This window comes from Coenobita brevimanus, chromosome 111 (genome assembly GCF_032717465.1).
Source record: "Coenobita brevimanus isolate Jiangsu-jjx chromosome 111, ASM3271746v2, whole genome shotgun sequence".
In the NCBI taxonomy this organism is placed as follows: Eukaryota; Metazoa; Arthropoda; class Malacostraca; order Decapoda; family Coenobitidae; genus Coenobita; species Coenobita brevimanus.
The window spans coordinates 18892151-18915742 of record NC_137064.1 but is presented as its reverse complement, the minus strand read 5'-3'; the positions used below and the strand labels follow the sequence as shown (position 1 = coordinate 18915742).

At 43.4% G+C, this 23592-nt stretch overlaps 1 protein-coding gene across 1 annotated transcript in view; it reads left to right on the top strand.

The window, feature by feature from the left end:
• The window catches only part of LOC145417831 (insulin-like growth factor 1 receptor), a 331769-nt gene that overhangs the window by 250875 nt on the left and 57302 nt on the right, over positions 1-23592 (top strand). Inside the window, exons 5-6 of the mRNA XM_080286452.1 lie at positions 18464-18575; positions 19772-19874. Of these exons, the coding sequence (XP_080142578.1) occupies positions 18464-18575; positions 19772-19874 (215 nt within the window). The remainder of the gene's footprint in view (positions 1-18463; positions 18576-19771; positions 19875-23592) is intronic.

The window sequence follows — 23592 nt, the reverse complement described above, 5'->3', positions numbered from 1 at the left end:
CACTCCTATACCATTTTGAACACTATCGTTATTACTGATTATACCTTAATATTCTCTTGTATGTTAATATTACCATGTTTATATCGACTTTTAATCGTAGCAGCATTATACGAGAGTTTGCTGAGGGGTAGATGTTACGATATCTCCAAAACCACTTAAACTACGACTTACCTCCTCTCAGTGCAGCATCCTCAGCCCGCAGTTACCGTCAAGTATTTACCCCTTCAGTTTGATGGCGTAATTTACATTTTGTTTCCTCTACCAAGATACAGCTTTTCCAACGATTTTTATTTAGTATGGAAGGATCTAATAAAGGCAACATCAAACTCCCCAAGTATGATACTCTTTTCCTCAGCAATAAAATCGCCTTTGGATACCAAGAGTAAAACATAATACGTCACCATGGTGAGAAGATAGTGTATTGTTATAGCAGTAGTATATTATGAGTTTTCCTGCGAGTAGGGAAAATATTTCTTCACTGCCTCAAGAAGTGAGAGTCAGTGTTTGGAGCCCTCTCTGTTTGTACTAGAACGGGTTGTTGTTGGTAAACCTATTTTAGCATTTCCTCCTTGACGATATAGATAACGCATAACACTTTAATATACCCTTTAATGGTATTTATTTTCAATCAACTCGCGATGACAAGTAACATGCCACAAGTAATTTAAAAAAAATCATGGTTATTAATAATGTAAACGTGAATGTCCATCAGTGTCTTCAGAGTAAACGAGTGTGTAATCGCAATGGCATGACAGAACGTAGTGGCGCTCACCCTATCTACACACCTCATCCTCCGGGATGATACATTACTCATCCCACGCAACTCTCAGGAGATTTGATGGTCCACTGCAGCCATGAATAACAGGATGTTTCTTTGTTCTTTAGTTTATACTGCTCCCAGTGAGGTCGTCTAGTTCACTGGCAATGTTTTTGGTAATTGATCAGCTTGCACGCAGTGCAGGAGTTGACATTTGCTGAACAGGTGGGGAATATATCTCAGTTCGGGGTAGTATTAGGAGTGTTCTTATATCGCTTTGTGAATGTTCCTATAGTCCGGTAAATGTACAGGAAAAATTTAACTTTGTACTTCTAATGTCACTACAGACAGACTGTAGTGTGCAGCCGTGTTCTAAGCCCTTGCACCACTGGCGAGGTTAATATCCTCTAATGGCCCGCCAATTTGCTAGTCTACGACTGTTTTGAATACAAATACCGTGATCACAATGTCATTGCCACCAGTATAATAAGAGACAGTTAAAACAACTGTTTCTTGTATACTGGTCTCTCAATGCTGAGCATTGCCATCCGACAGACTTTAAAGTTTTAACCTGTGACGTAAGATGCTAGGTAGAAGTTCAGGGTACGTGTTTACATTCTTTTCCTACTTGGAGAATATTTTGATTTTAAACTTGTCCACACCCTTGTCATTATACCTATATCTATATTCGCTGGGTGTTCTACGTCTGCACTGGCCTACCACCCAGTACCATCCCAGACTGTCTAGATAGGTACAGGTCTGACTCTTGCTCTCGTGACGTCACGGGAGGAGGTGTACCGTTTCCAACTATAGTATCCCTTGCCTAAATGTGCGGCTGTGGTGTGTCCCGCACCTGTGTACAATGGTGCCACGTCTCCCCAACAGAAGCTATTGATGTACAAGGCATCACAAATACGATAAAATCAGATGAATAAAACTTACACTTGTGTATTTAGATGGATGAATCAACAGTAATCTTATTATGCATAAAATATTTATACAGTAAAACAGAAACATGACATACATATTGTACAGTGTTGCTAAAAGAAATTGTAGTCACTTTTAATGGTTTTTAGCGTAGTTTTAGGGTGGGTAATAATATCACAGTTGTAGATATATGATAATGAGCCTGAAAAAAGAAGAGATATGCCAATATCCAAAGTAAAAGAAATAATTCATATAATTCTTGTGAGTGGCAACACTGACACACCCAGTCTGGCTTGAACAGGTGTTGCTAAGGCAAAATGCTCACATTTACTGGCTTTTACCGTAATTTTAAGGGCGAGGAATAATCACATTTATAATCATAAGCCAATATGTAGGACAAAATAGTAGGCATATGCTAATACCGAAGTAAAAAAAAAAACATTGTTCACTCGCGAGCGGCAACACTTTCACACCCAGTCGGTGGCCTTGACCGACGGGTCATCTGTCACCGTATACAAAAAAAATGATAAATATCACTAAATATAACAAAACCAAATTAACAAATGAAAGCACAATTATAAATAACTTATAAAAGAATCAAAAGTACTCAGGGTGGCTCACATCTCCCGCCAGGAGAGAGAGAGAGAGAGAGAGAGAGAGAGAGAGAGAGAGAGAGAGAGAGAGAGATAACGGTATAGAAAACGTGGCAGCACTGTACACAGGTGCGGGACGCACCACAGCCGCACATTTAGGCGAGGGATACTATACCCACCCTCCTCTTCTTTGCTTGCCGCATGCCTGTACAACAGTTATCAATATGACGTCGTAGAGGTAACATTAGTCCATATCACATGATACTGCCATCTTCTGGTGTAAACCTAACTCGCCATAACTTTCAATCTATACCCGGGCACCATAAGCCCTTAGGATGGCCGTCTGACTTCGAGTTAGTTGTTTTACAAGGAGGGGCACTAATCCTCCGCTAACCCACTTGCTGCTACGTAAGGAACACGTAAGGGTTGGTTATATGATTATCACCCAGCGATATATATATATATATATATATTGTGGTAGGTGGGGGCACTCACCATCCACTTACTCAATGTAGTGCAGCTCTCGGGTGACTGCCATTTCCTCTCTTCCTTCCTCTTATGTCCTTCTTTATTTCTTTCGTCTTCTTTCCTTCATTCTTTCGTCTTCCTTCTGCCTGTGGGTGACTCTACTCTGAGTGACAAGCCAAATGGTTTCCTATACTCCAGGAAACCATTTACTAGCTGGGTGGTAACCATATAACCAAATTATGGCGCCTGGTGGTTTCGTGGGTGATTACAGCACTCCAATCGGATTGAGCCGGTGAAGGTTTATATTCAAAGTGTGGTTGGGGTTTATTGGTCATGTAATGCCACTCAGGGATGAATGAGGCTGGTCACTCTCATCTTAAATGTCAGCACCAACTTGCCTAGCCCTTGGCTCCTACGCTCCTGATGGGGCAACACAGGATTGGATGATGGATGGATGGATGGATGGATGGATATATATATATATATATATATATATATATATATATATATATATATATATATATATATTATAAAATATCCATTTATATACCTATTCCAGCGGTAATTGCCGAAATTGTGTTTATTGCATATATCTTCCAAAATGTTGTTGGATGCTCTAACAAAGTTATTTGCTTGTATCGGTAAACTGGCCATGTACGAATATCTGATGCACTGAATATATAATCATATTGACGGAGATCATAGCTCATAACCCGTGCACACTGTGGGAATCGAAGGTCAGTGAACATCTTTCTTACACTTTTTTTTTCTTTTTATTACTGAAAAAAGAAATTATTCCCCCTAAATGCTTAGAATATTTCGAAGGTGTTGGAGCAGACTGGCACTCTGAATTAAGCTGGCCATTTCATGCCTCCTCTTTCAAGAATTTGAAAGTAGTCACCTTATTGTTTGGGTATGTCAACATGAAGCTTCTTGCCAGAGGTAAGGCGAAATGAACAGTCACGATCCTTAGTCTGTGAACCCCCTGGAGGTCAAGGTTGTTGAAAGGCCAGGGGAATAGATATTGGCATCTCATCAGATACACATACATACATACATGCATACATACATATATCTGTACATACATACACACTACTTAACTGCCAATAACCATTCACATGGCCTTATTTGACCTTGTCTGTCACAGAGGGTAGAGAAACTAGGAATTGAGACCGCACGTGCTTAACATTTTAGATTTTCAGAACTGAATGAGCAATATATAATGAAATACAGGTTAGTACACTGACATTTTGAAGGGATATATGTTCATCAAGCAGATTTGGAAGAAGGATGGTTTACCTGGTACTGTGATGTAATCATGGGGTCATCTTTATCAAGCCAAGGCCTTGTGTTTTAGAAGGCCTTGGCCCATCCCACCCACCATTCTCATCGCACCTTATCCATTATTTCCTCCCCCATTGAACTAGTCCAGTAATTAAATGGCAGAGGTTGGACAGAATTGCTTTATTTTGTTTCTCAACTGATTCTGACAGGAAATTAGGTCTACTAGCCAGGATAAAAAATCTACCCTGATCTGCTCACTGCTAATACCCTAAATTTGCCTTAATCCATGATGGCCGCCATCGTGGGTATTCAGTTCCAAAAATTGGCATATCTTCCAAACGAATAGAGCTATATATGCAAACAAAGTGTCTAATTCTATGTTTTTGGAGTCAGGGAATTCATTTATAGCATTTTTAATAAGACTGAGATGTTTCTAAAGCTTGAATGTGACAAGACTCCCTGACTGCATGACACATGTAACTAAATCAGCTAGAAAACTCGAACTGCCTATAATCTACTCAACTTGAACTTATCCACATCATATATGTCGAACTTAATCTAACATCCTGAGAGAATAGTCATCCAGAGACTCTGCTTCCTGTTCACTGCATCATTGGTGCAGGTGAATTCCTTGCTATGACCACAAGTCAGTGTACAGGGCATGATCTAACCCAATGAATTAAACAACTCAAACTACTTATGTATAGTCTAGTCTACTTGAACTTATCCACATCAAATTCCCAAATCTAACACCCAGACAGTCCAATCATCTAGAACCTCTTCACTGTTCACTCCAGCATTGGTGCAGGTGATTCCCTTGCAGTGACCACATGCCAGGGTGCACAGCAGTCCATTCTTGCGACAGGAACAGGTGTTTTTGTCGCACTTGCCGTGGCAGTTGCATTTGACTAGCTTCAGCAAGGATGCTGGAGCAGCATCCCTCTGTATCTTCACTGGCTTGAGCTTCTTCACATTCTGGTCTTTGTGGAGCAACCAGCCCCACTTGGTTGGATCAAGAATATTGCCTAGCCAGGTCTGTACCTGATGGTACACTCGGTAACTATGGTACTTGGCTGCATCGCAAGTGGGTGAGAGAGATTCAGGAGGCAGATAGACCGACCTGGACGCCATCTTGCTACTGAACCTGGCTGCTCTTTCAAAGTCAAGTCTATTTCCAGGCTTACATTTGTACAGGACTTTTAGAGAGGCCTGGCCATGCTTGTTGACATCATTGTGGCTTTGATTTAGCTTCATGAATAAGCTGCCGTGGTCCTTGAGCTGATGGCATTTGCTCATTGCCATGACCTTCTCTATGCTGTACGGCCTCGACGTCGTATCACACCCTGTGACGGCATGTAGGAAGAGCAACGATGCAGTAAGGTTAGGGGCTAGATGATCTTGTAGGATCCAGATGTTGAGGATCTTGCTGGCTGTCTGTAGGAAGATGACATGATGTCTAGGACTGAGATGGTGCAGCAGCATGACCAGCAGGTCGGTGTCGTCCCCAACAACTGCCACTGATCTCCTCTTATCCATGGTACATGCTGTTGACACAATGTCGTAGTCAGCATCACCAGCACTGTGATGGAGTTCAACTCCAGCTTTCTGCACCTCACTGCCAATGAAGTACAGAAACTTCTGCTTGTTCCTGGGGTTTGCGAGGAATGCCTTCTTCTTCATGGTCAGCTGCATTTCTGGCTTGAAGTCAACTTCTGCTCCGATGTTGTTTGAGCTGGAACGTCTCTGGTGTGCATCATCCTTGGTAGAGGGACCACTTCCATAACCATCAAATATGACAACAGCATGTCTGTAGTGGCGATGTACATACTGCACATACAAACTGGATAGATTGGTATGTGGTGTCTGGTTGGGCCATGGCAGCCGTTGCAAGAGTGCACCACCATCAAGGACGTACACCACATCATCTAGACATCGACTTACCACACAGGATGGTACCTTCTTCACGAGGCCTGTCTGGAGACTGGCCTTGTCTGGCAGACGCATCAGGAGACTGTTGTCAAACAGAGCTGTGGGGTAAGCTGACAACTCGTATGTGAACAAGCTTTCTGTGTCAACAGTCCTTGTTCCTGCCACAACAAGGCACTGGAACAACTGTTTCGGGTCGATCTCCAGGCATTCTCCTTCAACGGCAATGTAAGTTGAGGCAGCAAGTGTGGTGACCTGATCTTTCTTGCAGAACGTGTGCTCTGCTACCGATTTGCCCTGCATAGATTTCAATATGGCATGACCAACTGACTCTGCTCTTTCTACATTCACAGACTTGTCAGCTATGACACCAGATGACAGACTACGCAGTTCCCTCGAATCCTGGGAGAAGGGTTTTCGTTCAGAGAAGTAGTTCAGGATGTTCTGCACATCCTTGGCATCTCTGGTCATCCTAGCAGCTGACCTGTCCTTGTGGACCTCTACTTCCTTGATGTCTTGAAGGCTGGTCACTTCTCTCATGGCCCTGTTGACTTCACAGGCTGGGGTGGACAGCAACCATATCAGACTTGTCAACTGCTCAAACCCCCCGACCTCTTGTCAGACCACCAACTGCCTTAACGTTCCTCTTGAGAACTTGTTCAATATACAGGTCACTGTAACATCTCCTTCAGAGCTTGTAGATAGAGCAGCCAGTTTCCTGTGCGAGCAGCCCTGATGAATGCACGGAGAATAGCAACAAGAGTCAAGTACATGAGCCAGAGCTTGGCTGTGCGGTGTTCACTCAGAGATTCACGCCATTTTGCAGAAGCTGCTTTAAGTTGTGATATATTTTCAGATGAGAGAGCTTCGTCCAGGGTCAAGGTGTCTTCTGAAACTTGTTTGACAAGATGTTCTATTGCTGTCAGAACTTCTGCACTGCTCTGAGGACCTGAAAGATAAAACCACCACCATATATCATGCCACCACCACTACAGGCACCATGCATTACACATGCAAAAAAATTAATGTGCATTACCATCACCATTAATTAGAATAAATGCATGACTAATGTAACCAAATCTACATGAAACTTTTGATGCTACATACAGACACAAGTTGCACACTCATCATCATCTTCATGCTCATCCATCATGTCCTGTACGTCATCATGTACTAAGTCTTGTACACCCAAGTCTGGTTCAACTGATTCAGAAGCAGGAACAAGACTCTCTGAAAAAAACAGCACCACACTTTTCAAGCGTCTGCTCGAGGTCATAACATGCAACACCAGGAGAACATTGTCAGTTATTGACATCATGTACAAAGAACATGAGAGGGAAAAACTACCTTCCATCTGATCACCTATGTGACTTGAGTCCTCCTCACTGAAGACACAGGGTACAGGGACACCGAGCATCTGTGCTGTAGCCATGGTGTTCAGAGCAGAGTCCACCAGCAGATGAGCCCTGACAGTACATGCCATGGCCTTCCCAGACAGCATGTGCTCCACACTACCTTCAGCATACACTTGGGACATCACCTCCTTCAAGCCGGAACCAGTCATTAGACTACCAATAGAGCCCAGGAAGCTTATCTGTGTATGGAATCCACCCAGGATGAGGACGATCTGATGCAGTGGACTCTCTCTAGGCTGAGCTTCGATGATCATGAAGGCAATCCACCACAAATGCTGGTCGAAGGTGATGACTGGAGTTGCGTTGTACCGGCTAGCATGGTCCACAACATACTCCAAAGTGGAGCGCACACAGGTAGGGTCAGATGGCGTGAGGTCAGTCATGGGCAAGAATATGTTAGAGCTTTTTCCAGGATGTGGGATGTTGCGATGCAGCATCTGCATATACCCTGACCACATAGGTTGTGGTTCTAGAAGGTGGAAGGCCACTGTCCACTTCACATCAAGGTTGTCATTCTGTATGTCTCGCTGGAACACTTCAACATTGGTGTACATAATCTTGGAAAGAACTATCCTTGGATCTCTCTGTTCCACCAGATTCACTTTTGCTAATCACTTGACGACCTCCATGCCCACCTTGAGTCGTGGGATTCTCCTGGTACTTTGGATAGCTGGGGTGAATGTTGCCGTTTGGCCCATTACATGGACTGATCCGTGGCCACCTAAGGTTCTGGAGGCATGGTCAACATTGTCTGCTTGGTACTGGAGGAAGGAACATGCAACTTGTTATGGGAGATCAACACCTTGCACTACAGCAGCGTTGCTTCTGTACTTGTTTGCTTCCGTGTATGAAGAGCAGAAGCCAAGTTTGTTGATCATGTCAAGCAGATCACGGTGACCATACTTGTGTTCCAGTGTCACGCTGAGACCAGCTTGCAGGGGTGGGAGAAATGAGCGAGGACACGTGGACTGCATGATAGGCTGACCTATTGAGGCTACATGCAACTTTTATTTCTGCTCTTGACAATGCTGCCTAGGAGTAGTTGCAATGAATGAGGCAGGTATGCAACATTTGAATCAACAGAATGCATATCCTCTGAAGTTGGATACTCCTCTTTATGATGTTCCATGGAATTTATCTCTGTTCTTATGAATTTCCCAACAGTTTCAATAAATCTGTCCATATCGGAGAATTCTTTCATTTCACTTGCTCTGTCATGGGCTTCTTGAATGACGGATTTAACACTGGACGTCAGAGTGACGACATTAGGGCGTTGTCTGATGGTGGTAATTGACACCCTTGCTCCATAGTGGTTCTCCAGCTCTCGCTTCAGTTGCTTGGGGGTGTAGATTTCCTCTTTGGTCATGCCACTCTCTCTGAGCATAACTTGGTACAGGTCTTGCAATGTAATGGTTTCATCGTCGTTCCTTTTCCAGAAAATCGATTGCATATTGAATAGCACCAACTTTGGATGTGCTTCGTAGGTCGACCAACTTTTCTTCTCTTGGTGGAAGAATTGCATTCTTCAGGTGCAAATTCCGGAGGGGCCTTTCCCTTCATGAACAGGTCCTTGCACGTGTGGTGGTATAGGGCCTCCTCAGCTGATCGATCATTTACCACTGAGAGACGAGACTGGACCTTCAAGGGCCAATCATCCTCTCTGGTGTGACAGTGACTTAGAATGTTCTCTTGAAATCCTAGGGTCATAACATGACTGTATCTGTAACTAGCTTTGGTAGGATTTTTCTGTGCAAGAGACATTTCAACAAACACTCCACAGAAGAGGCAGTGAGTTTTGAAATCAAAGACATTTTCCTCAGCTGATCTCAGGTTTGCCTTGACCACTTCAGATGAATCAAGTTTTTTGGCAGATTTGATGGTTTTGGGATTTGTGTGCCTGCTCCTGCATACTTTGTGCACAAGGATATCATGATTTTTGTCAAAAACCAAATCTGGGGCATCTAAGTTTCTCTCTTTGTTCGCTTTGTTAATGCCAGGACACCCTTGCTCTGTCAGTTTGACATAGTCATGAGACTTGTCTAGGTCAATCACTTCTCTGCGGATGACACACGCCATCTCTTTCAGTCTTTAAGTTAGTTCATCTATCCTTCACCACAAATATGCTGTTATTCCATGCACATGCAACCTGTAGAAATTAAACGAAAGCCATTTATAATCTAGAAACATTTCAAATAACGACAGTGAAGGCATGCTGTGGATTACAAATAAGACAGAAAAAAGTAGAATCATATGACAATTTTTTGCAAAAAATTTGGAGTATGATTGCAATTATCTGCAAATAGGTCACATACAGACAAATAATACCATAATAAATGAACTCCTTGACCTGAAAAACATAGGATTAGACACTTTGCATTTATAGCCCTATTAGTTTGGAAGATATGCTAATTTTTGGCATTCGGTACCCGCGATGGTGGCCATCTTGGATTAGGGCAAATTTGGGGTACTAGCAGTGAGCAGATCAGGGTAGATATTTTATCCTGAGTAGTAGACCTAATTTCCTGTCAAAATCAGTTGAGAAACAAAATAAAGCAATTTTGTCCAACCTGAGTGGATTTTTTTACTTTAATTACTGGACTAAACAGTAAGTGCTCCTTTAATCTGGATTAGCTGTTATTTTGCTTATGGCATCAGGAACGTAAAACGATGTTCACTTTGACTGTATTGACGGTTGATCTGGTGGCCATACTGAGTTTTTCGAATCCCCCCCCCTCCATTTTTTCCCCTCTTTCTCCATAAGTTTATATCAGAAGCCACTGCACTAAGACATGACTTGGATGGATATGCATTGGCCTTCCGGATCTGATAGGCTGGAAACAGCCAGAAAAACCTGAACATGATCTGTCACTCGAAAAGCATTGCAGTGATTGGGCAGGTTTACTGAAACAGTCCTTCATGAGCTGAATCGATCAGATTGACCTGAGGTGACATGAACTGACCTGAAATAACCTCCATAAATTTGATATAGACGTTATTGAGTTTGCTTTGGTTTAACACCTGAACGGATGTGCATGAACCTGAAGTTCCCACAGTGTATCGGAAGTAGTCTGAATGGACCTAACATGAACTAAACGACTCTGAAGTGACCTAACTAAGCCACGATGGATGTGAATGGCCTGTATAAAAGTAAATCATGTGAATGATCCAGACTAAACCAAATTTTGAGTGGCTCTAAACTGGCCAAAATTGACGACTCATCAAAAATAGATTTAAAAGGCCTCATGGTAAAACAATGAGCAAAAGTTTGTGGACATCTCTCTGCTATGTGAATGATCCAGACTAAACCAAATTTTGAGTGGCTCTAAACTGGCCAAAATTGACGACTCATCAAAAATAGATTTAAAAGGCCTCATGGTAAAACAGTGAGCAAAAGTTTGTGGACATCTCTCTGCTAGACTTGTGTCCTGCTTTCTATATCTTGCATTTCTCCCCAGATGTGGTTATCCTTCCCTTTCATACACTTTCGTTTTGTGCTTCATATTGCTGTCGCATAAGAAAAAGTTCAGGAAACACATTCCATTGTCACAACCGGAAGAGAAGAGACAGCAAACTATTGCTTGTGGCTTCACAACTGTGAACAAATGAACCGAGGCCACTCGCTCTCCCATTTGGAGGGTTGGAATGCTGATCTCACGTGGTAACACTGGGGTGAGCCTTGGATCACTTTGCTGCTTGTTCGAACACACTCTTCTCTTAGAATGTAACCATGTTTCGAGTTTTTATCTCTAAAAGATATAACAGGCAGAGATTCTATGAACAGAATCCAGTATAGCTATTTTATCTTACCATGTAAACTTGCACTTATAATGGTAGCTTGTGGATGGCAGATGGTGAGTTTTGGCATATGCAGTAACCTGATCAACGTCACTTTAGTGATGCAAATAACAGATTTTGTTTGCTATGACAGGAAGGAAATTTAGGGACATTTGCATAACCAAGCAGGCCTACAGCCCAATTATATCAAGTGTGGTGCTGGTAGGTGCTGGTATAATCGGGCTGTAGGCCTGCCCGGTTATGCAAATGTCAGTCCATTCAGACATCACATTAGTCCGTTTAGATGTCTCCTGGCATTCCTGATTTAGCTAGCTGTACTCACCTGTTGTGTGAATTGTCAGTGAATTTAGTGACCTGTGATAGTGTTGTTCTAGTGTGTTGTAGTGACCTGTGATAGTGTTGTTCTAGTGTGTTGTAGTGACCTGTGATAGTGTTGTGCTAGTGACCTGAGATAGTGTTGTGCTAGTGTGTTGTAGTGACCTGCAATACCTTTGTGTGAATTTGTGCGTGATGGCTTCCTCTACAGAGAGTTGTGTCCCTGCTGCAAGTTTTGAGAAAGACTACCTTGAGTTAAAGGAAGAACTTCTCAAATTGAAGCGGGAGGGACAGGTTCTCAGGCAGGAGAAGTCACAAATGAGGGAATTGCTGGAGGAGAGAGAAAAAAGGCTGAAGGTTGGACACTTGTTCAAAAGGGTGCAACAAAGTTCGCCCTTAAGAAACAAGCGGAGATAAAGACCACAAATGCATTCGACGCATTATGGGACGAATGTGAAAGGAAAACAGAGAAGGAAGTAGAGGAGGAGGACGGTGACAGAACTTCCCATACAGGTAAGTATAGTGAGATCAAGAAAGATAAGAAAAATTTCTTGGAGACTCCCAGGTAAGATATCTAAACAGAGCCATGTATACTCTACTCACTAATCATGTGTGTCTTCTGTGGGCCAGGGTGGATAATGTGACAAAAAATTTCAAATATCGTGAAGGATAGTAGAGACAAACCCACTGTGTGCCCTAGTGTAGGAGGTAATGATATTGGTAGATGTAAGAGTGAGATACTGTGGCAGCAGTACAAGGTGATGTTGGAGAAGATTAGAGAGAGGGGTGGGATCCCTGTAGTACTTGGTGTTTTGCCTAGGAGGAGAGTTGGGAGGGAACGGTTGAGCAGGGCGATAGGTTTTAATTGCTGCCTTGATAGGTCTTGCAAAGATAATCCAATACCTTTCATATACACGTGGGACTGGTTTTATGGATGGAGTGCCATGTATAGTTGGGATGGGACTCAACAGGCAGGGAGTTACTGTGTTAGCTGGAATGATAGACAGGGAGTCTGATTTTTTTTTTTTTTTTTCCTAGGGTGAGAATTAGATGTATAGGAAGTTACAGCAACTACAATCAGAAATCATTATCATCAGGTTTGGATAGATGTATCAAGACTTGCAAAAGTAAGAACAACTGTTTAACCATTAGTGTAGATACATCCACTCAGGCACCTCAAAATGAGCAGGTGACGATAGAGGACAGAACAAGCGATGATAGAGGGTCGATAATTTTTTTTTTTTTAATGCGAGGAAGAAGCAACCAAATGCTGACCCCGTAAAGCAGTTCTTTCCAAGAAAAAAACAAAAACAATACAAAAGAAAGCCAAATTCAAGATCCATTCATTACGAGATGCCTGGACACACCGCGTCTGAAAGACTGGAGATCATAGGAAGTAAAAAATACAGACAGAGGGAGACACTTCCAGAGTTGACCTGTTGCGTAAATGAAGGACTGGGAATAACGGTTAGCTCTTGCATTAGAGAGTTGGACAGAAAAGGGATGAGAGTTTGTTGCCAGACAGGTGCTACACACTTGCAATAGAGGTGGAGGGATGCAAGGAGATAGTTTAGGGGAGCAGTGACCATTGAAGTAGTGATAATAAAGAGATAAAGAGGCACCAGTGTGGCGAAGAGAAAGAGGATGAAGGGACCCAGTAAGAGGAGGAGAGTTGATGAGATGAAAAGCCTTTGACTCTACCCTATTAAAAAGAGCTGTATTTTTCTTTTATGCTAGGAAGAAGGAACCAAAGGCCATGAACCCACAATAACTGTTCCTTACAAGAGAAAAACAAAATACAAGAGAGAGTCAAATTTAAGATCCGATTATTTCGAGATGCCTGGACACACTGCGTTTGAAAGACTGGAGATCGTAGGAAGCAGGAAATACAGACAGAGGGAGACAGTTCCAGAGTTGACCTGTTGCATAAATGAAGGACTGAGAGTAACTGTTAACTCTTGCATTAGAGAGTTGGACAGAAAAGAGATGAGAGTTTGCTGCCAGACGGGTGCTACGCACCTGTCGTAGACGTGGAGGAATGCAACCAGACAGTTAAGAGGAGCAGTAACCATTGAAGTAGCGAAAGAAAAGAGATAAAGAGGCAACAGTGCGGTGAAGTGACAGAGGTTGAAGGGAGTCAGTACGAGGAGGAGAGTTAATGAGGCAAAAAGCCTTTGACTCCACCCAATTGAGAAGAGCTGTATGTGGGGAACCTCACCACACATGTGAGTTGTACTCCACACAGGGACGGATAAAACCCATGTATGGAGTCAATAATTGTGCAGGGGTAAAGAAGGAACAGAGTCGGCTTAGCACACCTAATCTCTTGGAAGCAGATTTTACAAGAAATGCAATACGATCTTTCCAAGATAAGTCCCGAGTGAATGAAACCCCAAGCATGTTTAAGGATGATGCAGGATTAAGCTGAATATTATTGAACATTAGTGCATACACTCATGGAAAATTCAGTTGGGTTGATAGGTGTAAGAACTGAGTCCTTGATGCATCAAAAACAACAAGATTATTTTTACCCCACTCAGAGATATGACCCAAGTCAGACATTAGGTGTGCCATAGCCTCATCCCTTGTTTGTTGAAGTAACTGTTGAGATGGACGTTGCAAAAGCCGAATGGAAAGGTGAAGAGTGGAGTCATCAGTGTACGAGTGTATAGGGTTAGATGTACAGCTTAGAAGGTCATTGATGAATAAAGGAAGAGAGTTGGTGATAGGACAGAGCCCTGAGGAACACCACTGTTGATAGGTCTTGGAGACGAACGATGGCCATCTACAGTAGCTATTGAATGACCAGAAAGGAAGCTGTAGATGAAGGCACAAATGAAAGGATAGAAACCGTAAGAGGGTAGTTTGGATTTTAAAGATTTATGCCAGACTCGATCGAAAACCTTTGAGATGTTAAGTGCTATGGCAAAGGTTTTGCCAAAGTCCCCAAAGAAGGATGACCAGGAGTTTGAAAGGTAGGTGAGAGGATTGCCAGTGGAGCGTCTCTGACGAAACCCATACTGACGATCAGAAAGAAGGTTGTGATAGGAAAGATGCATTAAAAAATTTTTGTTAAGAATAGATTCGAAAACTTTTGAGACACAGGATGTTAAAGCAATTGAACGATAGTTAGAGGGTTGGGAATGGTCACCCTTCTTTGGGACTGGCTGAATGAGAGAAAACTTCCAGCAAGAAGGAAAGGTACAAGGTGGCAGACAAAGGGGAAAGAGTTTGCCTAGGCAGGGTGTAAGCACAGAAGCACAGTTCTTGAGGACAACAGGAGGGACTCCATCAAGCCCATATGCTTTGTTAATATTGAGGCCTGTGATGGCAGAAAATACATCAGCTGAAGAAATTTTAATGTCAGCCATGAGGAACTCAGAGGGGTGAGGTGCTGGAGGAACAGCACCAGAACCGTCTAAGGTGGACTTGGAGGAGAAAGTCAGAGCGAAGAGGTCTGCTTTATCAGTAGAAGAAATTGTTACAGAGCCATCAGAGTAGAGAAGTGGAAGGAAGGATCATGAGGTAAAGTTGTTAGAAAGGTTTTTGGCAAGGTGCCAGAAGGAGCGGGAAGAATTGGAGTTGGAGAGTTGAGAGCATTTAGTGCAGATGAAAGTGTTTTTAGCAGAGCGAAGAACAGATATAGCAGGATTCCTAGCAGAAACATAAAAAAGATGTGATCCAGGAGTGGGTTGGCTCTGGTACCTTTTATAGGCCCTCTCCTTGTTGTGGACAGCATTAGAACGGGCGTGATTAAACCAAGGCTTTCTTGCATTAGTCAAAGGATATGAGAAAGGAATGTATGCTTCCATGCCCGAGAGAATAACCTCTGTAATGCACAAGGCTCACTCAGATGGCTCCCGGCAACGGAAGCAATAATCATTCCTGGGAAAATCAAAGAAGTACTGCCTGAGGGCCTCCTGGTCCGCAGCTCCAAAGTGCCACAGAGGACGTTTCTTTGTAGGGTCCACAGGCCATACTGGAGTAATAGGACAGATTAAGGTAATTAGATTGTGATTGGAGGAACCCAATGGAGAGAAAAGATTAACAGTGTAAGCAGAGGGATTAGTTGTAAGGAAGAGGTTATGTATGTTGGAGCTCTCTCCAAGGCAGTCAGGGATACTGGTATGGTGCTGTACAAGCTGCTGTAGGTCATTAAGGATAGGAAAGATGTAGGCTTGTTCACCAGGTGGACCAATGAAAGGAGAGGAGACCCAGAGGTGGTGGTGAACATTGAAATCTCCTAGAATAATGATTTCAGAGAAGGGAGAAATGGATAGAATGTGTTCCACCGTAGAAGTAAGGTAGTCGAAGAATTATCGAGAGTCAGTAGAATTAGGAGATATGCAAACTGTGCAGATATATTTAGTCAGAGAATGACAGGAAAGCCGAAACCAGAGAGTAGAGAATTCAGAAGAATCAAGTTCAGGAACACGAGGGCAAGATAGGTCTTTGTGTACATATACACAACAGCCACCTTTGGCTTTGAAATGAGTATCGAGAAAGTAGGATAAAGAAAAGGGTTTGCTGTTAGTTGCCTCAGACAGCTGAGTCTCAATTACAAAGGGGAGATGAGGTTTAGAGGAGGAGAGGTGGTGCTCAACAGAGCAAAAATTTGAGGAAAGGCTGCGAATGTTGCTGAATTGAAGAGGAAGTGAGTCAGAGATTGGTTCCAGGCAGCTCACTGAGTCGTCACCGGGAGAGGTGCGAATGGTGATACCCCCTGAGGACTCCGAGGCATGGTCAGTTGTCGCCATTTTTTCTTTTTCAATTTTGAAAAGGAAGTGTATTGTGTACTGTGCATGTAGTCTGGTGTTGACAGTTAGAGAAACTTGTATTGGAGAGCATGCTGACCTACAGTCTATGTTACTGAAACACTGAAAAAGTTCAGCAAAGTGGGATGGTCAAGAACTTGTTCCGAAGGCTGATGAAACGGGAGCTTCAGCTCTCCCTGTCATCAGCTTTCCATCCACCTTGGGAGTACTGCCCTGTTTGACTGGTGCTACAGTCTATTCCTCCAAGATCTGTTTCTCATCGAATCTGTGAACTGTTTTACATGAAGAAAAACGAGAGTGCAGAATCTCCCCGGGTCTCTCTTGCTGCAAAACAAGTTTTAGTTGCAAGGAAAAATAATTATTTTTTTTTTTCTATGAGAACAAGGAAATGGGAGTACAGAATTATCCCACGTAGTGTGTTCTACCTGCGCAAATAAATCATACTTAGGACTGCGATCTGATCATAAGTGTATGTTGTGAATTTGAGTCTAGGCAGAGTCAGGGCAATTAAGTTAAAGAATATTCAGGACACTTAAGCCCTTCACTGCTTCGACCGTGTGACTCATTTTACACAACAACTACCACCGGATGACATCATACTTATTCAGGACGTCAAGCAGAGAATAGGGCAATAATGAAGGATATAATATCAACCCCTCCGGATAAAAATTTATATTCTAGGTTGAACCAAATCGTTTGGAAAAAGGACAAGTAAAATAAGAAATTCGTCGTCCGATTGACTAGTTAACCACTTCTCTCCAGTGACGTACCATAAATTCGTTTTCTCCAGGCGATTTTGTTTGAATTACGTGGGATGTTTGGAGCAGGAGAGGTTAGATATGGCCTTGATTAGCCAAACCCCCACAAGAATTTATCTGCTAAGATGGCAAAGTGTTTTGAAGAAAAAACTAAATAAAAATGAAAGAAAAGCATTCGGGAGCCAATGCTAAACGCCTGCCAGACCTTTGGCAGCTATTTTTGTGAACATGACCTTGACCCCGATGCCCATTTTGAACTCGTCCAATATTTTGGTCATATCTTGATACCCTGAAGGTTTCATGTTGATAGCTCACGCGTTCATGAGATTTAATGGTGCTAAAGGCGGCCGATGAACAATAGTTGACTTTTAGCAGCCATTTTGGCGACCTTGACTTTGACCCCGAGTACTCATTTTCGAACTCATCCAAGTTTTTTTTTTTTTTTTTTTCATGTGTCCGACTCTGGCCATAGGCTTCACAGCCTGCTCCCAAGTCCCAGTCATCCTCCTACATACCATACATTTCTACATGTCACCACTTCTTTATTTCTTTTCTATCGCTACTTCAATGGTTACTGCTCCTCTGAACTTTCTGCTTGCATCCCTCCACCTCTATGACGGGCGCATTGGACCCGTCTAGCAACAAACTCTCATCCCTTTCCTGTCCAGCTCTCTAATACAAGAGTTAACCGTTACTCCCAGTCCTTCATTTATGCAACAGGTCGGCTTTGGAACTGTCTCCCTTTGTTTGTATTTCCTACTTCCCATGATCTCCAGTCTTTCAAACGCAGTGACCAGGCATCTCGAAATGAACAGATCTTGAATTTGGCTAACTTTTGTATTTTTTTTTTCCTGGAAGGAAAGGTTTCCAGACTCCTGGCTTTTGGTTCCTACTTCTGTGCATAAAAAAAAGTAAGTTTGTGAATCTGGTCTTTGAACCTGAATGAATCTGACTGGATTGGATTTTTATAGGAAGGACCTAAATGGACCTCATATGATATAAATTAACTTAGGTGGACTTCAACAGCTTAAACTGCACGGATTTTTTATTTTTTATTTTTTGCCCCGTCTCTTCTGCATATAACTTAGTCTGTTCCTTAAGGCCCAGCAGCCTTCCTGCGTGCCACACGCATCTGCGCATATTAAAAGGCAGGGTAACCACATCTATCATTACAGCTGTTCCGTAAATGAGCTTTAGAAACCTGGGACTTGTCTACATCTTCGCTTTGTCTGTTTAAATAATATTACTGTTAGAAGACGTAACAAACTGTCCTTTCATTTTGGATTAGAGAATTGGGCTCATATACCAAGAGGATCGAAAAGAATAGAGAACTAGATTGTATCAAATCCAATCCTTTTACCGCCAAAAGATCTGGAAAATACAAACCAAAAGTAGAGTATGGTAGGTGATTATTCTGTCGTGATTATTCCTTTCAGCTTGGTTTAGAGAGCCTGACACACATCCTACGAGGGTCAGTTAGAGTGGAACAGAACTGGAGTCTGTGCCCTGGTCCTGCTGCTCGATGGCGTCGTCTTACACACAACGCTACTAACTATATCAAGGTACTGCACTGTTAAACAAACTCTTACTCACACCCAACCACAGCCACACACTCTCACCCACACATACTGCCTCACCCACATACTCTACCTCACTCAAACCTTGCCTTATCCATACCCACACCCTGCCTCCGCCACACCCACATCCTGCCTCCGCCACACCCACACTCTGCCTCCGCCACACTCACACCCTGCCTCACCCTCACCCACACCCTGCCTCATTCACACCCACACTCAAACCCTGCCTCCTTCTCTCTCTCACACACACACACACACACACACACACACACACACACACACACACACACACACACACACACACACACACACACACACACACACACACACACACACACACACACACACACACACTTTGCTTCACCCACACCCAAATCCTGTGTCACCCGTACGCACATCCACACCCTGCCTCACCCACACTCACACCCACATCCTATCTCACCAAACCCCACTTCCTGCGTTGGCTGCACCCTGCCTCACCAACATCCACACACACTCACCCTGTCTCACCCACACCCACACTATGCCTTACCCACACTCACACGCACATTGTGCCTTATCCTCATCCACATTCTGCCTTCGCCACGCCCATACCCATATCCTTCTTCACCGAAACCCACACCATTCTTTACTTATACCCTTCCTCAGCCACACACATACTCTTCCACACCCATACTCTGCCTCAGCCCACCCCCCCACACCCTACCCACTCAAACCCTCCTCAGCCCCCTCCCCCCACACACACACTCACATACATCCTGATCCAACCATACATACACTGCCTCACCCATGCTCACATCTAAACCCTGGCCTGCCCATACCCACACGCTGCCTCATTCACACTTACATCCTGCCTCATCCACAGCTACACCCTCCCTCACCCACACCTGCACCGACACCTTGCCTCGCTTTCAAATCCTTCCTCACTCACACCCACACCAAACATCACCCACACTTACACCCACACCCTGCCTCATCCACACACACCCTACCTCGCCCACATCCACTCCCACACCCAGTCTTACTTACTCCCACCTTACGGTGGAATTCCTTGTACTTATAAATATGAATTCAATGAAAGTAGAGTATAATCACTCATCTGATGTCATTTGTGTGATTCTTAGTTTGCGATACTAATTTTTTGATATCACCCGATGATATGTGGTGTTTTGTATGTACAGGACAACTATAAGCTGTGCGTGTACCTGCCATGCGAGGAAGAGGACAGTTGTAATCACACTACCCCACCTCCACCACCCTGTAATGGATCCCTCTGTATCCAAGGTCAGTTTTATTACGCACTTTTTAGGATATCAAACTAAAAGCATCGGGGTCAAGGAAGTGCACAGGACATATTTGTGCCTCGCACACTGTGCGGGGAGAGAGAGCGTCACTGGAGGAGTGTAGCCAGGTTGAATAGACACAATAATTATAAGATTGCCTTTACTGTGTGAGAAGCAGTGTGCATAGGTTGACATATAGTAGATACTCAGAGGTAAGAACAGTAACGATTAAAGAATACTAAGCATTAGTTCAAATACACTTTTTCTTGTATTTCGAAGGTGGCCGAACTGGGCCATCTTCAGTAAAGTGAGTTTTGCTTACTTAATTTTCTTTCTTGAAATGACTGAATGGAAGCTGAATGATGCATAACAGATCTAGAAAGGCATGGGGAGTACGTGATGCTGACTTTAGGAGGGCAGTGTGGGGCATATAAGCTTTGTGTAAAAAAAAAAAAAAGTCCTCTTTATCTCCTTGGGGGAACTGGATGTCAGGATACCTAAATATAAATTAATGGTACTTTGAGGTTCAGTTATGCAAAATTCATCCCGCGCTGCTAAGGCAGTTAAATATTACTGTTGAAGACCCAGTCAGAAGAACAGGGTATCATAGAGCTAGTGGAAATGGATTCTGTGGACCGTAAAGACTGCAGCCTTGTGTAGCGTTTGTGGTATTTATGGCCAGGACACCATGATCTCTCTCTCTCTCTCTCTCTCTCTCTCTCTCTCTCTCTCTCTCTCCTTATCTCTGTCTATATCCATTTGTCTATCTATCTAGCTAGCTAGCTAGCTGGCTAGCTATCTGTTTATCAATCAGTCTATCTATCTGTATCTAACTCTATCTGTCTATTTGTCTATCTATCTATCTATCTATCTATCTATCTCTCTCTCTCTATATATATATATAAAGGAGCGTTGTGGGTGGATGTGGATGTGATAGGAAGTGTTATGAGGAACACACTGAGGTGGTTTGGCCATGTGGAGAGGATGGAGGGTCAAAGACTGACGAAGAGAGTATATGTGAGTGAGGTGGAGGGGGAAAGAGGGAGGGGGAGGCCGAGGATGAGATGGAGGGATGGGGTGGAGAAGTATATGAGAGAGGGTTGTGTGAGTTGGGAGCAGGGCAGTGAAATGGCGGGGGACAGGACGACGTGGAGGCGATTTGTTTGTGGCCACCCCAAACGAGATTGAGGAGTCTGGCAAAATATATATATATATATATATATATATATATATATATATATATATATATATATATATATATATATATATATATATATATATATAAACCTACAGCAGATGCCTCATGTCACTACTTTCGATGCGTCTGCACAGCCGCCATCTTGGAACGGTCAAGGCAGACGATGTCGTGTTCCTGACAATGGGCAAAGTTGACCACCATTTACCTAGAAATGCAGCAGCACTGCTGCTTTTGGGTGTAGAAAGCGTCGAAATATATTTATGGTGACACCGATAGCACAAGCGGCTCAACTGTCTGGTTAAGCAAGCGTCCCCCACCTGCTTCCCTATCCACCGAAAGGAGGATGGTGGATTGCAGAAGGGAAATTTAAGCCATCAGTCCACCGAGCTCACGTTTCAGATGAACCAGGAACCACAACCATTACCACAACAACGACAGTCACTGCCACAACCACCACCACCACCACCACAACAGCCATCACCACCACATCAGCAAGCACCACCACCACCACCATATCCAGCACCACATCCACCACCACAACACTAGCAACAACAACCACAGTCACCACCACAACAATAAGCACCACCACCACCACTATATCCACCCCCACATCCACCACCACAACACTAGCAACAACAACCACAGTCACCACCACAACAACAGTTACCACCACAACAGCTACCACCATCAGAACAACCATCACCATCACAAGAACCACCACCACATCAACCACCACCACATCAACCACCACCACAATAACCACCACCACAACAACCACCACATCACAACAACCACCATCAGCACAACAACCACTACAACAACAACCACCACAACAACAACAATTTCTGCCACCACCACCACCACCGTCACATCAACCACCACCACGGCAACAATCACAAGAACAACCACCATCACAACAATAACCACCACCACAACAACCACCGCTACAACTGCAACAACCACCAACACAGCAACCACCACCATCATCACCACCACCACCACAGCAGCAGCAACAACAACCAGCACAACCACCACCACCACCACCACCACCACCATCACAAGAACAACAACCACCATCACCACCACAACAACAGCAACAACCACAACAACAGCAACAACCACAACTACCACCACAACAACACCGCAACAACCACCACCACCACTACAACAGCAACAACAACCACCACCACAAAAACCACCACCATAACCACAACAACAGCAACAGCAACCACAACCACCACCACAACCACCATCACAACAACCACAACCACCACCACCACCACAGCAACCACTACCACAACAACCACCACCACCACCACAACAACCACTACCACAACAACAACAACCACAAGCTCCACCACAACAGCCACTATAAAAACCACCATCACAATTACCACCACCACCACCATCACAACAACCACCACCACCACAAACATTACAACCACCACATCCACCACCACCAACACAATAACCACCACAACAACAACAATAATCACCATCACCACCACCACAACATTAACCACTGTCACCACCTCCAACAACAACATAATTTTTCATAATCTGAATTGACTTTAAAACAAGCCCCACTAGTACATGCCTCACGCTCCAAGATGGCGGCCGCACAGATGCATCGCCGCTGTACTGAAGAATGGGCGATGCGGCATCTAGTCTTATTTATGTATATATCTGTTTACTTTGAAATAACCTTAGCAATTTTCTTTTCATTTGGAAAGTTAATTATACTCCATAGGGATCATAGTTTAGCTATGATACGGTTAGTTTCAGTTGTTGCTTTAAATTTTCTAAAGAGAAAATTTAAAGCAACAACTGAAACAAACCGTACCATGGCTGGACGATGATCCCCTGTGAAGTATTATATTTACACACACACACACACACACACACATATATATATATATATATATATATATATACAGTATACAGTATATGTCTGTCCATCTATCTGTCTATCTCTCTCTCTCTCTCTATATCTATCTATCTATCTATCTATCTATCTATCTATCTATCTATATATATATATATATATATATATATATATATATATATATATATATATATTTTTCATTCCATCATCCAGTCCTATGTCGCCCCATTAGGAGCGTAGGAACACGGGCCCAGGCACTTTGGTCCTGACATATAAGATGAGAGTGACCAACCTCACTCATCCCTGAGTGGCATTACGTGAGCAGTAAACCCCAACCACTTCTTGGATATAAACCTACACAAGCTTAATCTGATTGGAGCACCAGCAGACGCCATAATTTGGTTATATGGTTACCACCCTGTGTAGTAAATGGTTTCCTGGTGTACAGGAAATCATTTGGCTTGTCACTCAGTGTCGTTACCCACAGGCAGAAGGAAGAGGAAAGAATGAAGGAAAGAAAGGCAGAGAGGGAGTGTAGTGTCACCCGTAGGCAGAAGAAAGGAAAGAGTGAAGGAAAGACAGAAGAGGAAGGATGGTAGAGAGGAAACGGCAGACACCCAAAACAGCACTGTATCG